The sequence below is a fragment of the Lepisma saccharinum genome, chromosome 8 (assembly GCF_977018435.1).
Source record: "Lepisma saccharinum chromosome 8, izLepSacc3.1, whole genome shotgun sequence".
NCBI lineage: Eukaryota > Metazoa > Arthropoda > Insecta > Zygentoma > Lepismatidae > Lepisma > Lepisma saccharinum.
In genome coordinates, this window is record NC_139236.1 from 68,035,548 (window position 1) to 68,049,206 (window position 13,659).

Genomic DNA, 13,659 nt, shown 5'->3' on the forward strand with positions numbered 1-13,659 from the left:
TCTTTGGTCCGTCATCTTCACCAGAAACCTCCATCTCCACACACATATACACCGGGATGACGCTCAGCACTATACTTCTACCCTGAAGATGAGAGTGATGTTAGCCGTCGAAAGCTTGTAATCTTTTCCATAACTCACCTGGTCGATAGCCTGAGAGAATCTTTTCAGCAGTTATCCTATCTCTATTTACCCTTTATTCTGCTTGCAGTTTTTATATCATGAACCTTTATTTGCTCAAATGTTCACAAACGCACACAAATGAAAAAAGGAAACACTTAATTTTTCACTTTTATTGTAGCAATTGTAGAGAATTAATTACACATCTATTAGTAGCATGTACATTTTTTTCCAATTCTTACTGCTGTGACTATTTCATGATTTGTTTTCCTTCTACCAATTCTTCACAAAACAATTATATTAAATTTTACAATTCTACACTGTGAAAAAAATATAAAGGATTTACAGTGCTGCTGGACTCAATTTGTTAACGACAACGAGCTATAAAAACTTACCAATGTGGTATAAAGCTATTGTTCTGAACAACATACGACTTGCAACACTGGCCACTGTACAGTCAAGTTCTAGTTTTTTTTTCTTTTTCTTTTTTTTGAGGCACTGGAAGGGCTCCTTAGCTTTTTTCATGCCATTTCAACAATGGATCTCCTGTGGAAAGAAACTGCCATGTCTGGAATTTGAAGCTTTCTGGATGGACATGTTTTTGCAGCAGATCCAGATCGTAAGATCCTATGGTTCAATTTATAGATGTATGAATTTCTTTCACATGGCTTTCATTGCCAAGATGTTTTGCCTCTTGTTGTCTCGCTTTTATCCCACGAAAGCATTTTATTTTTCATCTATGTCTTCCATGGTCTACTTTTAACTTTTTTTTTGTCTTTTTTTCCTATTTTTTTGCTTAGGTTTATCCACCTTGGGTCCTTATGGGGAAGGCATCACCTTCAGCCTCTCAAATGCAGCCTTTTCCAGTGTCTCTCGATGGTCTGGGTGAGCTATCTTGATAAGTTCGTATGCTCTCTGGCGCAGACTCTTACCAAACAGATATGCAATTCCGTGCTCCGTGACAACATAGTGAACATGTGCTCTTGTGGTCACAACACCCGCACCTGCGAGACAATTAATGCATTAAGCAAAGGCTTTCGGAAGAGTTCTTGAGATCTGGGAGAGGAGTCTTCGGAGAGTGGTAAGGTAAGGCCAAAATGCTGATGGGTTATGTTCGGTATCACAATAAGTAGGTAAATTGTAAGTTTCACAGAAATATTTTGCACTATGTCTAATCAATAGAATACATACACACTTTATTTAACTAGCACTTGTCCAGGATTTGAATGCCTCACAGTGTGCCATACTAAATCCTAAAGAGGCCAGTTGCACTCTTTTCATACAACCATCTTCTCATTAACTTAACTCTCTTGCCCAAACATGATACCTATGTGAAGTTTCGTGTTTCCACGTTGCACAATGAAGGCAGTGAGTAATCGAAAAAAAAAAAACTATCCAATTGTGCAATGTGGAAATACGAAACTTCACGTAGGTAATACTTAAACTGCATTTACCACATCCATCATGATAACCTACTTTGTAATTGATGAAATAAGGGAAATAGAGGTGTGCTGAAATATTACCATGCAGAAAAGTTCTTCAAAGACTGTAATCTTGGTGCTAAAATCATTGATCCATAAAGTAGATTATGCACTAATTGGTGTTCTATGAATCATGTTAATATCTTCACACATGCCTTGAGTAACAGATGTGATATCACCAATTTAATTATAGCTCCTCCTCCTTGACATTTTAATGCAATACAATTTCTTCAGCCAAAAACATTCATAAGAAGAAATCGGACGTTGTGCACTATAATTATTGAACTAATAATCAGAACTGCACTACAAGTTCTACCTCTTCCTTTGATGCCATTAACAAACAGAGAATGCACCAAAGCTTCCAAAAAAATGTGTACGGCAACAAGCAGGTCTAATAACAGATACATTATATTTTGATTGAGACTGAATCTTTCGCAACCCTCAAAAAACGTTCAAGGGATCAAGGGGAAAACTTCCACCTTCTCCTTGTCCTGTGTAGGGAGAGGAAGTGCCAAGATTCTTGGCAACTCCAAACTAGCCTTCTTTTGCTGGTGTGTGCTACACCACAAGATTTACTGCAGTACTTTTCCCTCTGATTGGAGAAACAGGATGTTTAAAGAAGTCAAGGATTATAAGGACAAATGGGGAAAAATTCTGATTTCTTTCAGTCCTGTTTAGCCTACCTTAGTAGCTTATTTAGTGGTTTTAGACAGCCTTAATAATTTGGGAGCTCCAATTTTAGGCAATTTAGAACCTAAACGTATTACTTTAAGAGACTAAAAAAATCTTTAACGTCTGCTAATTACAAATTAACATGTCACAATGTTCCGTATTTAATTAAGCATGTTCAATGCTGAAGTGTGTAACTTACCGAGTTTCAGAGTTGGGGAAATTTTGCTTTCCCCCTTGTTGGTTGTTGAGGGCAATGCAATAATAGGTTTACCCTTGCCGTCAAGGGCCTCTGCAGATCCTCTGATGAAATCAACCTGACCACCAAAACCTAAAAGAGAAAATTACGTATTTTCAAAAAACATAGTTCAAAAAACAGATCATTCCTTTGCACATGATATTAAAATGCATAGGTATTGCCAGGAAGGGGAAGGGTGTGAGGGAATACTTACACATACCCCTTCTACAGGCCCAAATTTCTTCTTGATGGCAAGAATAACATTAACAATATTAAATCATGAAAGAATGTTTTACAGTACATGTTGTATTTCGAGGTTTGACAGGAAAGTTCATTGAAACATACGTCCAGTCCCAGTTAGCCTCTGCCAAATAATACAACACTATTTATTTTAAAGCAGTCATGAACTTTTATTTCTTTCTGTTTTAGTTAATCTCCTATATAAATTATTCAATTATCCTTTATTTTTTCCTCAATTTGGTTATTATAGCATATACTGTAATATTTTAGGTAAGTTAACATTGCACTATTTTATTCATGCACGGCAAAAGTTGCTATGTATTCATCTTAATAGATGCAAAAACAAAACCGTATGCTTCGGTGTAAAGCTGCAAGTCCCTACTGACAAGACAAACTATGTGGCAAATACTTTTTTCAATGAAATACAGTTTGTACCCCTCATGGTTAAGTTCTGCATCTACTTAAACATTGGTGAAATTGCAAATAAAATTAGCATAACTTTTGTTTACCCTAGCTATTTTTTTTTTTCAGGTTCACATCAATGCTGAAAAATAACCAGTGAAACCAACTACAGTATTATGCTAATTTAATTTATGATTTAATGAAAGAAAACTAATAGTGAGAAAGAACCAATGCATTCTCATCCAGAAAAAAAGTGATGGTAAAAATTATTATCTAAGAATATGAAGGTAAATTACTGAAATTGTATTTGATTATACGTATAATCCTAACAGAAAAATAAGTGTAAAACCTATGGTTTCTCATGTTAAGCACTGATCTTCCTCACGAACTATCAGTGTCCACTTTTTTCATATATACCATGCTGTTGCAACATGTTATGCCTTTGTACATTGATATTTGTGTACCATAGATATAGGTTTGAATTTCACTGCACATAGCATTCCCAACTGAATATTCTGTGATGTGGCAAAACTGTGTTCCAAAAGAAATTTAATTCCAAAAACTGAATAAATGAATATCAGAATATTTCAACACAAACTATGGTTAAAGTGCTGTGTAATAATAATAATTTTAAATACATGCATTCATGCACATTATACATTTTTCAGGGAACTGTGGCTAAATAACTTGTAGTATGGGAAAATGTAAAATCCAGAAAGAATTATGACACTGCTTCATTCAGACCACAAAAATGTATAAAGCAAGAAACTGTAAAATGATGGAGTATCAGATCGAGCTTTAACTCTAATGGCCGCTAATTTCAATTTACCACAGTTTACAGTTTCTTGCATATTACAGTCAATATGTATATACTGTATTTATGGTCACAATTAGGGCTGAGCCGATACCAATGCCTATGTTATCGGTATAGATCCATACCAGGTATTGGTATCAGAAAATATCGGTTGGATTTTATTTACCAATACCAGCCTATACTTTTCCAGCATTTTGATCATTCACCCAGTCCACAAAAATACCACGTGCACTTTTGTGAAATCTAATTATGTGAAAATTGAAGTTGCTTTTTATTATGCACCAGTTTTGCATGAAAAACTGAATTTTGTATTAAAATAACATGTAATCTAATATTCTGATGTCATTTTTCAATATTTTAAAGCAAAAATCTTGGTAAATTGATGCATACAATTAGTGGAGTATAACACACTATTAATCAATATTTTTTAAAACTTTTAATATTAACATTTTTGAGCATCCATATCAGTACCAGTATCGGCATTGATATCGGTAAGTGTCCAAGTATTCATATAATAATTGGTAGCATGGTAAACACTTTTTATGCAATTCTATATTACTAACTCGCACACTGTTGTAACAGGCTGGATATTTTTTTCTTTTTTGTATACAGATTTTTATTACCTGAATACATCCTGGTTCCAATGGAGTCTGAACACACCTGCCCTGTCAGGTCAATCTCAATGCAGGAATTAATTGCAGTCATTTTGTGTTGAGCTGCAACAATAGGTACAGAGTTCACCCAATCCACCTCGAACATGACTGAAATTAAATAAAAAAAAAATAATAATTAAAAATTCAATCTTAAGCATAAGGTTTATACAGAGTGCTAGTGACAAAACAGTCTGTTATATACTTTTATAGTGCATGCCATCAGTAAACTTCTAAACAATCTTACAACACCTCCAAACAGCTTGTATACCGAATTTTGCTCAGAATATCACATAAAAAGAATAAAAATCCTTGAAGATATTAAAAGAAGCCTCTTCAATGGAGTAGAGGTTATGCTGTTGTCTTGCAATTTAAGGTTCCCTGGTTTGATCCCTGAAGGAAGCAGAGTGCACTGCATCCCACTTTAACTTGTAGTTCCAGGTCCTGATTAGCCTATCTGAGTGCAAAGTGGTCTTAAACAGAAGAAATGTTGGCATCATCTAGTTTCTTGTAAGAATAATTATATGCAATTATAATTAAATGTTCTTGCACTAGTGTTAATACTAAATAGTATACAGGGTGTCTACAATTTTTTCAAGACAATTTCCCCACACCTTTTTGATGTTTCCCAGACGAATTCATTAGGGCAATTACTGTACATGTTTTGGCTGCACACCCACATGAATCCTGCACAGCAAAGTTTAAGAATGTTCACTTCATATATTAAGGTAGGTAATGTTGAGTTGATTTTTTGTTTTAAGTCCACTTTATGCACAGAAAGGCTAATCGGGACTGGACCTACAGTTTAAAGTGGGATCCGAACTACTATGTGGCTCCAACGGGTATCGAACCTGCGATATATTAAGGTAATGATGAGAATAGTTGGAAACTGAACATTTTCACTCTAAGGTAGGAAGAGGAAAGCATACAAGTATCAGGGGTCGGTGAGCTTTTGTGTAATATGTACTGACCATGTATTGACTAAAGTGATTAAAATAATTACTTTTTCTAACAATTCATAACTATTATTCTTTATATCACAAAGATATAGCAAAATTTAGTAATAGTATACTACTCCAGGAAACTATCTACCGAAAAAATTGCAACAAGAAAGTGGTAAATATCAAAAAGTGCCTTTTGTAATAAATTTCTAAATCATAAGAGTTCAAAACAAGACCATTTTCCCTAGGTTATTTAATGCAAAATCTCCAGCTAGCAGCAATGCTCAGTATACTGAAATGAAGTACAGCTTGTCCTCAAACTTAAAACCTAACTTCTCTATTTATAAAGTAAAAGTAAAGTACTGTGCTCTGCACCACGCCATGAAGGCGTATAGGGGGTGTGGAGTTAGGGCCCCACACTTTCTTGATCAGGACCAAAGGTAGGGGTGATGTGATCAGCACCACGCCCCTGGCTGCCTTTACACCCCAGAGTTTCCTTGAAGTACCCACTTTATACGATGCTGGGTGGGCACTGGAGCCACTTGATCAGGTGGAAAAAATCCTGGTCCCCCCACCCAGGGATCGAACCAGGGTCTCTCATCTCCCATGGTAGTCAGACGTCCTAACGACTGACCTACAGCAGCTCTATTTGTAGGAAACTAATTTCATACTGTTATAAATATAATATTTACAATTAGCAAACAATCAATTAACAAACATAAGCAACATCCAGTACAAAAATAAGCCAATGTATGACAGTCAAATAGCACTCACGTAGATAAGAGATCTTTGTTTAACGTGGAGATTAGGAACTGTGAGTTTCAGATGCCACTCCTTTCACATGTTCCTGATTGGTCGAGTAGTAACTGTCAAATTCACATTACAAATTATTATTGACAATAATCACTGTTGTTCGGGTGTGGTTCAACTGTGGAAATATTAGAAGTCACAAACAACTAAGTATTGCACCACGACATGAATTGTCATGGCTCTTGAATTATTTATACCTTTTGTTTACTCAAATCTTAAGATGCATGGTATGTCCTTGTTCCGAACCAGCAATACCACAATGAGAGGAAATTGTGGTTTATGTGCTCTACAATACTAATGTGATTCTGTTAGAGATTTTCCCCCTAAATATTCTGAGCCACACTCCCCTAATGGTGGTTTTGGGTTCAACTCCCATTCCCCATTACACGGTAACACCTGCTGGAGCCAATTTATCAAATTTTGTTAATGACTTTTAAGCATTCTCCATTGTAACAGTTCCCCTACTACAAAAAGAGTTTTATTTTTCCATTTTTTCCAGACACCCTGAGTATATTATGTTTAATTACAGCCTAATTAGATAGATCATAAACAGCTGATATGTTGGGACACAAAAATTATTTTTTTACACATATAAAGTGATTTCTTCACATGCTCAATCTGATTCTTCAATGGTGCCAAATGACAGTGTTTTACGACCAAAAGAACTCCGTGTGTGTCCTTGCATCGAATGTTTCAATTATTAATCAAAAATTATAGAAACTGAATTAAACATATAGCTTGCACAGAATTTCAATCTCGGAACCATTATATTCAATGTTATCACTTCTTCATTTGTGTACTGTAATGTGCACAGTTTCAGCATCCATTTCTTGAAATAGATCAGTTCCCAAGACCAAAGAAAGAATTTATGCACTCACTGATACATTTCCACAAATAATTACTCTTAGCTTACAAAGAATAGTAGGTAAATCAAGCAAGGTGCTTACACACAAATGGGTTATTATTCACAAAGTCATAGAGCTTCTTGGAGCCTAGGAGGAAACTGCCAACGATTCTTCCTCTTTGGGTGCTCTTCTTGCTGCACGTAACGGCTCCAGTTTTCACCAGATCAACGACGCCATCTGAGAACATTTCAGAATGAATTCCCAGGTCCTTGTGGTTGGCCAAGTTCTTCAGAACAGCATCAGGGATGCTACCAATACCTAGAAAAAGAAATTTAAACTAATAAGTGTTGTACAGATAAATAAATTAAATGTAACCAGCTTCAACAACATTCAGCATAGGAATGAGCTGATCTCTATTTTGAACTGATATTAATTTTCCTGAAGATCCTGGTGATACAGATACCGAAACTTGAAATATAAAAATTAGTAATGAACCAATATAACATTCTGGCTGATACCCATAAAGTATCGACATAAAATTTACCAATAACCTATGTTCTATCGATCCAATATAAAATTCTGAATGACCATGAAGAATGTAAAATGTAGGGAAAACGTAAAATCGGGGTTTCACTGTATTTAGCATCATGTTGAAGCTTCCTCCCAAAAAAGAAGACTTGTCATCAATTTGTAAGCCTTGATGATTGCATTACACAAATGCTTATTGAAAAGACACACTACACTGAACAGTAACTCACCCATCTGGAGGGTAGCTTCATCTTCCACAAGGTTTTCAGCTATCAAGGTACCAATTTTGGATTCCACTGCTGTAGGCTCCTTGTGGCCATGGTCTACAAGAGGAGCATCAACCTCCACAGCAAAATCGATGTGCGACCTGTGGATTATGCTGTCTCCGAAGGTTCTTGGCATTTTTGGGTTGATTTGAGCTGTACAATGTAAACAGTTACATCATGACTACTGGTGATCACAAACAATTCATAGCATAAAACACTAGCTTAACCTTCAAGTTTAACTGAATATGTACAATTTGTTCTTAAATATAAATACATGAAACACACACACAATGGTTTGGTTTGAGTTGCTGTTTTAAGTCCACTTTATGCACAGTAAGGCTAATCGGGACTGGACCTACAGTTTTAAAGTGGGATCCGAACCACTTGTGCCTCCACCGGGTATCGAACCCGGGACCCCTTGATTACAAGGCAATGACGCTACCACTGCGCCATGGGGGAGGCTACACACACAATGATAGGTGTGAACATATGATGTTGGAAAAACAACAAAAGATGTAATTCATGTTTGGAGAATAAAAGACACTGTTGATAATAATTAGATGTAAGCAAGTTACTAATTTTTATACACGACACTTACTTGTCGAGGTTCTATTAATTTTGGTGGCCTCTGCTACCATCCGTTTAAGAGGCCACCAAAATTAATAGAACCTCCCACAAGTAACTGTCGCGGATAAAAATTACTAACTCGCTTACATCTAATTAAAATATGTTAGATCAATAAATAATGAAAAAGTTGAATGCACAGAGGTTCACCTCTCAACTATCCTAACAGTTTTGAAGTCTTAGGGAGATATAACACCAAAGAGACATGCAACATGTGTTGCTTTGGAATTTCACCAATGCAGGCTTTTGCAGCCTGTCATGCTGCTATGGTGTGTGCTGTTGATTGGCTCATTCCAAAACAACATTTGTCGCATGTTGCTTTGGTCTGAAAAATGGCTTAAGACACAGCTGGAGATTTGACTGATACCATTGAAGAAGTTTTCAAAATTTTCTGTCTTTCTGAAAAACTGCTGTGATATTCCAAATTATGAAAAGTTACAGCTCTTTATAATTCCTTCCAGAGCAGTTATGTGAACCTTCGTGCAGTTTATTTTTGATCTTCTATACACAATAGTTTCGTGACCACCCAAGCCTATTAAACTATTGTGAATATCTAGACAAAATCTAAACTAAACCACATGAAAATTCATGTGAATGCTCTAGAAGAAATTCAGAGCAGACATAATTTTTCAGAATTTGAATATCATAGCAGTTTTTTTTGAAAGGAGAGGATATTTTGAAATCTGGTTGACTCACATTGGCCGAAGGTCTATCCGAGTCTTAACGGATTACCTTTGGGTGATTTAAAAAAAGGACGAAAGGAAGATTCTGTAATTATGTTAATGCTGACAATTTTTAGTTTATCTTTTCTGTGTATTTCCCCTTTCAAGAAACACGCTCTTGTAGTATAATTATCGCTGTACTGAATTGTGTCACATTTTTGTATTAATTTCTAATTAGAAATGTCTATTTCTAGTATTATTTTCTTAGAGTTTACGGTTATTACAAGCATAAGAAAACAGTTTTTCGTTGTGACATTTCAGGAGAACACACGCTCCCTTAATCAGACATTTATTTTCATTTTGACTAAAGATAGTGTTATAACAATGGTTAGCAATTTTTTTAACAAAAAGAATCCATTATATAATGGATGTTGTCAATGTTACATTGTTGTAATATAGCAACTTAACTGTGCAGTCTTTTAATTTTATTTCAGATTTTTTTTAAAATTAAGAATCCCAAATAACATCAGGTAATTCAAAGTCATCATTGTTTTCACAAAGTCTCTTGATGTTTTCTGTTACATTAAATTTTAAAGATGGGGGCTTATTCCATTTGTGAAAAAGAAAACTCCATACTGGATCTATGTTACCATTTTCATTATTTAATTTATTCCAGTGTTCTTATGCAATGAACGAAGCTTCCCAGACATTCAACTCTATGTTTCCAGTCGATCTTTTTAAAACCCTTCTCTTTTTAATCAAATGCTTCTCTTCGATGATGTGAGCTGACAAACCTGTTCTTGGGTTTAGATTTATAGTCCAAATCGTGTTCGTGCCATCTTACTGCCATTTTCCTTGCTGTTGTTTTCTTATGCTTGTAATAACTGTATACTACAAGAAAATAATTCTACAATGCAAGCAATGCGTACATACAAGAAAAACTTCTATTTCTAGTGTTAGGTCCTGCTAAATGGAATGGAGAAAAACAAAAAAAAACCTTTACCGTGACAAGCCACCTAGATTAATGAGGATAGTGTAAAATTAACATGTGACTGAGTTAAAACAAAAGTACAATACTGGTTCAGTTTGTCATGTAATTTCTAGAAATTACAAATGCAGCTGTAAAAACTTTACCAAATATACAAACTAACAAGTGACTTACCAAATATACAAACTAACAAGTGATACATTCTACAAAATTCTACTTGTTGTTTCATAATATATCAGAGGAGAAAAATACAATAGATTAAACACTAGTAATCAAATTGTAACAAGCTTCTCACCAATAATCATCTTTGAGTGGTTTACAGCAGCCTTCACACAATCAACACTTGTTCCCAAAGAACAAAAACCATGCTCATCTGGTGGAGACACCTGCAATGATAAAAATAAATGTGTAGATGGACTATGTGTACTTAAAGTCTGAATACATGAAACTAGTATTGGTTAGACAGAACTGAAATCCACAATAAACAGAGAAAACCATATTTTTTGATTCAACCTATATCAAGTCAATATAATTTGCTTTGTAATTGAAGAAACTACTTTTGGATAATATTAGCTAGCATCAACTGATATATGCAGTAAAGTTTATCAGCCTATGTGTTATAATTAGAGCCTGGGACTTTATGTTATAACATATTTTTTTATTTGGCATTGGATCGATTATTGGGGTCAGATCTTTACATATCTGATGAATATGAGCCGAAATAGACGAACTTGATAAGGCATATTTTGATATATTTTAGCAATATCGCATTTTTACAACATATTTCTTCAATGTTCTCCAAATAAGACATATTTCTGTATAATTTCGTAATTATCTTGCATGTAATCGGTTATTTTATAATTTATTCTTCATACCTTCAACGCAACGCATAGTTCATATTACCTATGGCAGAAGAAAGGAAATTACGAACGAAGAAATTAAGATCAGATGCATTTTTTTTACCAATTAGTACATAACAATAATACCCTCTTTTTTCATTTTGCTGACAATTGATAGCGTGCGAACATTATTGAGGAAGAATGTTCTGTGTCATTGTTGTGCAGGCACGAAAATCACCGGACAGGAGATAAACAAGTTTCAATTGTTCTAATTTCTTTACCTTTTTTTCGCTTCTCACAACAATCAGTCAGATTTACCAGAGCTGTAGTGAGCTGCCAATTGTGCTTTAGTTTCCAGAAATGAAATATTTTGAGTGTTTTCCCACTGCTTTCTTCTGTTAAAGAAATTTTTACTTCATTTAATAACTCACCCTAGTCGATCTTTCCTGGAAGATTCTGACATCCCATATAATGAGAAATTCGAAAGTACTGTTGTGCATATTTTTGCTTTACTGGAAATATTTCTGCCTTTTTCAGACATATTTTGAATTTTTCATGACATATTTTTAAATTTTTATGACATAATTACATACATATTTTGCAGTTTTATAGGACATAAAGTCCCGGGCCCTAGTTATAATTCCCAAGATACTTGCTGTGTAAAGTCAAATGCTCCATCATAAAAACAAAGATGGTTCTAAATTGAGCATTTATGAGCCTTAAATTCAAGATAAGAACTGTTACTTTCAACGATGCCCAGGCTTTGTTTTGCACATTTCGGCAGTTTAAATTAATGGCCTAGTTTAACCATTTGGGAGGGGGGGGGGGAGAAAATTCACTCTGAAATGATAATTTCAATCAAAAGTACAGCTGCGAGTAACAAATAAATAAAACTTAATGTTTGTCAAAGATGGAGAATATTACTGCAACTAAACTCAGTTGCCAAGGCCAGTGAAGCACCCTTTCTTTGGGTGAGGTCTGCTCAATTCCATCACCCCAGTTTTCTGGCTTTCAAGACCAGAGCCCATAATTTCTTTTCAAGTAGCTCGACAATGGTACTCACAAAATTTTGAACCAGAATCACTCAAATCAATGGCTGGAGCAGTAACGATTCAGCTGTGGGGTCCTTTGAAATTTTTCCCCATGGCTTTTACTTTATTACTGTACTAAATTATGAAATAATACTGAAGACGAAAAATTATAACACAACACCAGCATGGTTGCTCTCAAAAAGATGGAGCAAATGCCAGTAACATTACAACACAAGAAGGAAAAATGCAGAAAGTTGTGTGGTTTTGAAGCAATAACCACGTTATAAAGGTATTTTGTAGTCATTTTTTAATACCAACCAAGTTGTTTTGTGGCATTTTTAATAGCTACCATGTTGATTCAGAAGTATTTATGACAACATTATCTTCCAGTCTTCCAAAATTATCTTCTATTCTCCTTTTCTGTCTCAATTTGGGGTTCTGTGTAACTTGAGAACTGTGCAGCTGGTAGTTTGATTTCTAGTTCAAACTGAATGTTCAGTCATGATGGGCTGTGTCCAAACACTGATACTTTTTGGCAGAGGCAGCTCAAGAGGGAGAGCCACCGTGCCATGGCACTACCCTCAGAAGAAATGCATACATAGCCCAAGTATTGTTAAATTAATACATTGATAGTTTACAGACAAGGAGATTCGAATCTTGCAATCTGTTCAAGATGACGTGACGACCACCCAAACCACAGACTAGATATGAACAGCCCAACCTCCTCACTGCATCGCCAGCTGTTTCGTACCCTCGGCGAGGCAGCGGTCCACGCCACTCAAGAGCTAGCCTAACCAAGTTGAAACACGTGAGATGTCTCAGCGAGTAACATTTCCACCATGAGCCGAAAGAAGGTGACAGGGGGTGGTGTTAGCCAATGGGGTTAGCCCATAAGACACCAGTCGTGCCCAATTTCGCTTTGGCACAGCAAGGGAACTTTCGCAGTGTTGACACAGTTGCAATCTTCAGAGATAAGTCGCTAAATACGACAGATTTGTAAGACCCGTTGGGGAAATAATTCTTGAAAAAGGTACTATCTACTTTTCTGCCAACTTTTGGAGAAACGAACCTAGTATTTTTCCAAAGTTAATTTAACATTTTGATGCACCTAGAGGGCCATCCAGACTTTTCAAAAATATAAAAGTAAAAAATCCTATGGTGATGCGAGTTTTCTTTGGCATTTCGACAATTTCTTTTTACATCAAATGTCTAGAATATTTTCAACATCCAGTTGGAATACATGTGCATGGGGGAGGAGAAGGTGAGAAGATTTGTTTTCCCTTCCTCTTGTAATTGTGTTTTTAGTGAAGTGTCCTGTAGTGTAGTGCATAAAGATAGGTTAGTGAGTGAAGATGAATCGTATTAGTGTGTTATTACTTAAACCCACACTGTTTTCCATGTTACCAAACGAGGATAAACATCTTGGCCAGTGGGGCAACCTCAAGGAGGGAGCGGGGGCATTGCGGAGTTTGTTTTTTTCCGATTTCTTGATCACGTTGGCACTACCCATCATA

The 13,659-nt window shown here is 35.6% G+C and overlaps 1 protein-coding gene across 1 annotated transcript in view; it reads right to left on the reverse strand.

The window, feature by feature from the left end:
• Positions 1-272: 272 nt before the first annotated feature.
• Positions 273-13,659, reverse strand: part of LOC145991083 (succinyl-CoA:acetate/propanoyl-CoA:succinate CoA transferase-like) — an 80,611-nt gene continuing 67,224 nt past the window's right edge. The window contains exons 4-9 of the mRNA XM_083126810.1: positions 10,571-10,661; positions 7,966-8,154; positions 7,310-7,525; positions 4,585-4,722; positions 2,470-2,598; positions 273-1,121 (exon numbers count right to left, since the gene is read on the reverse strand). Of these exons, the coding sequence (XP_082982936.1) occupies positions 937-1,121; positions 2,470-2,598; positions 4,585-4,722; positions 7,310-7,525; positions 7,966-8,154; positions 10,571-10,661 (948 nt within the window). The 3' untranslated portion in view covers positions 273-936. The remainder of the gene's footprint in view (positions 1,122-2,469; positions 2,599-4,584; positions 4,723-7,309; positions 7,526-7,965; positions 8,155-10,570; positions 10,662-13,659) is intronic.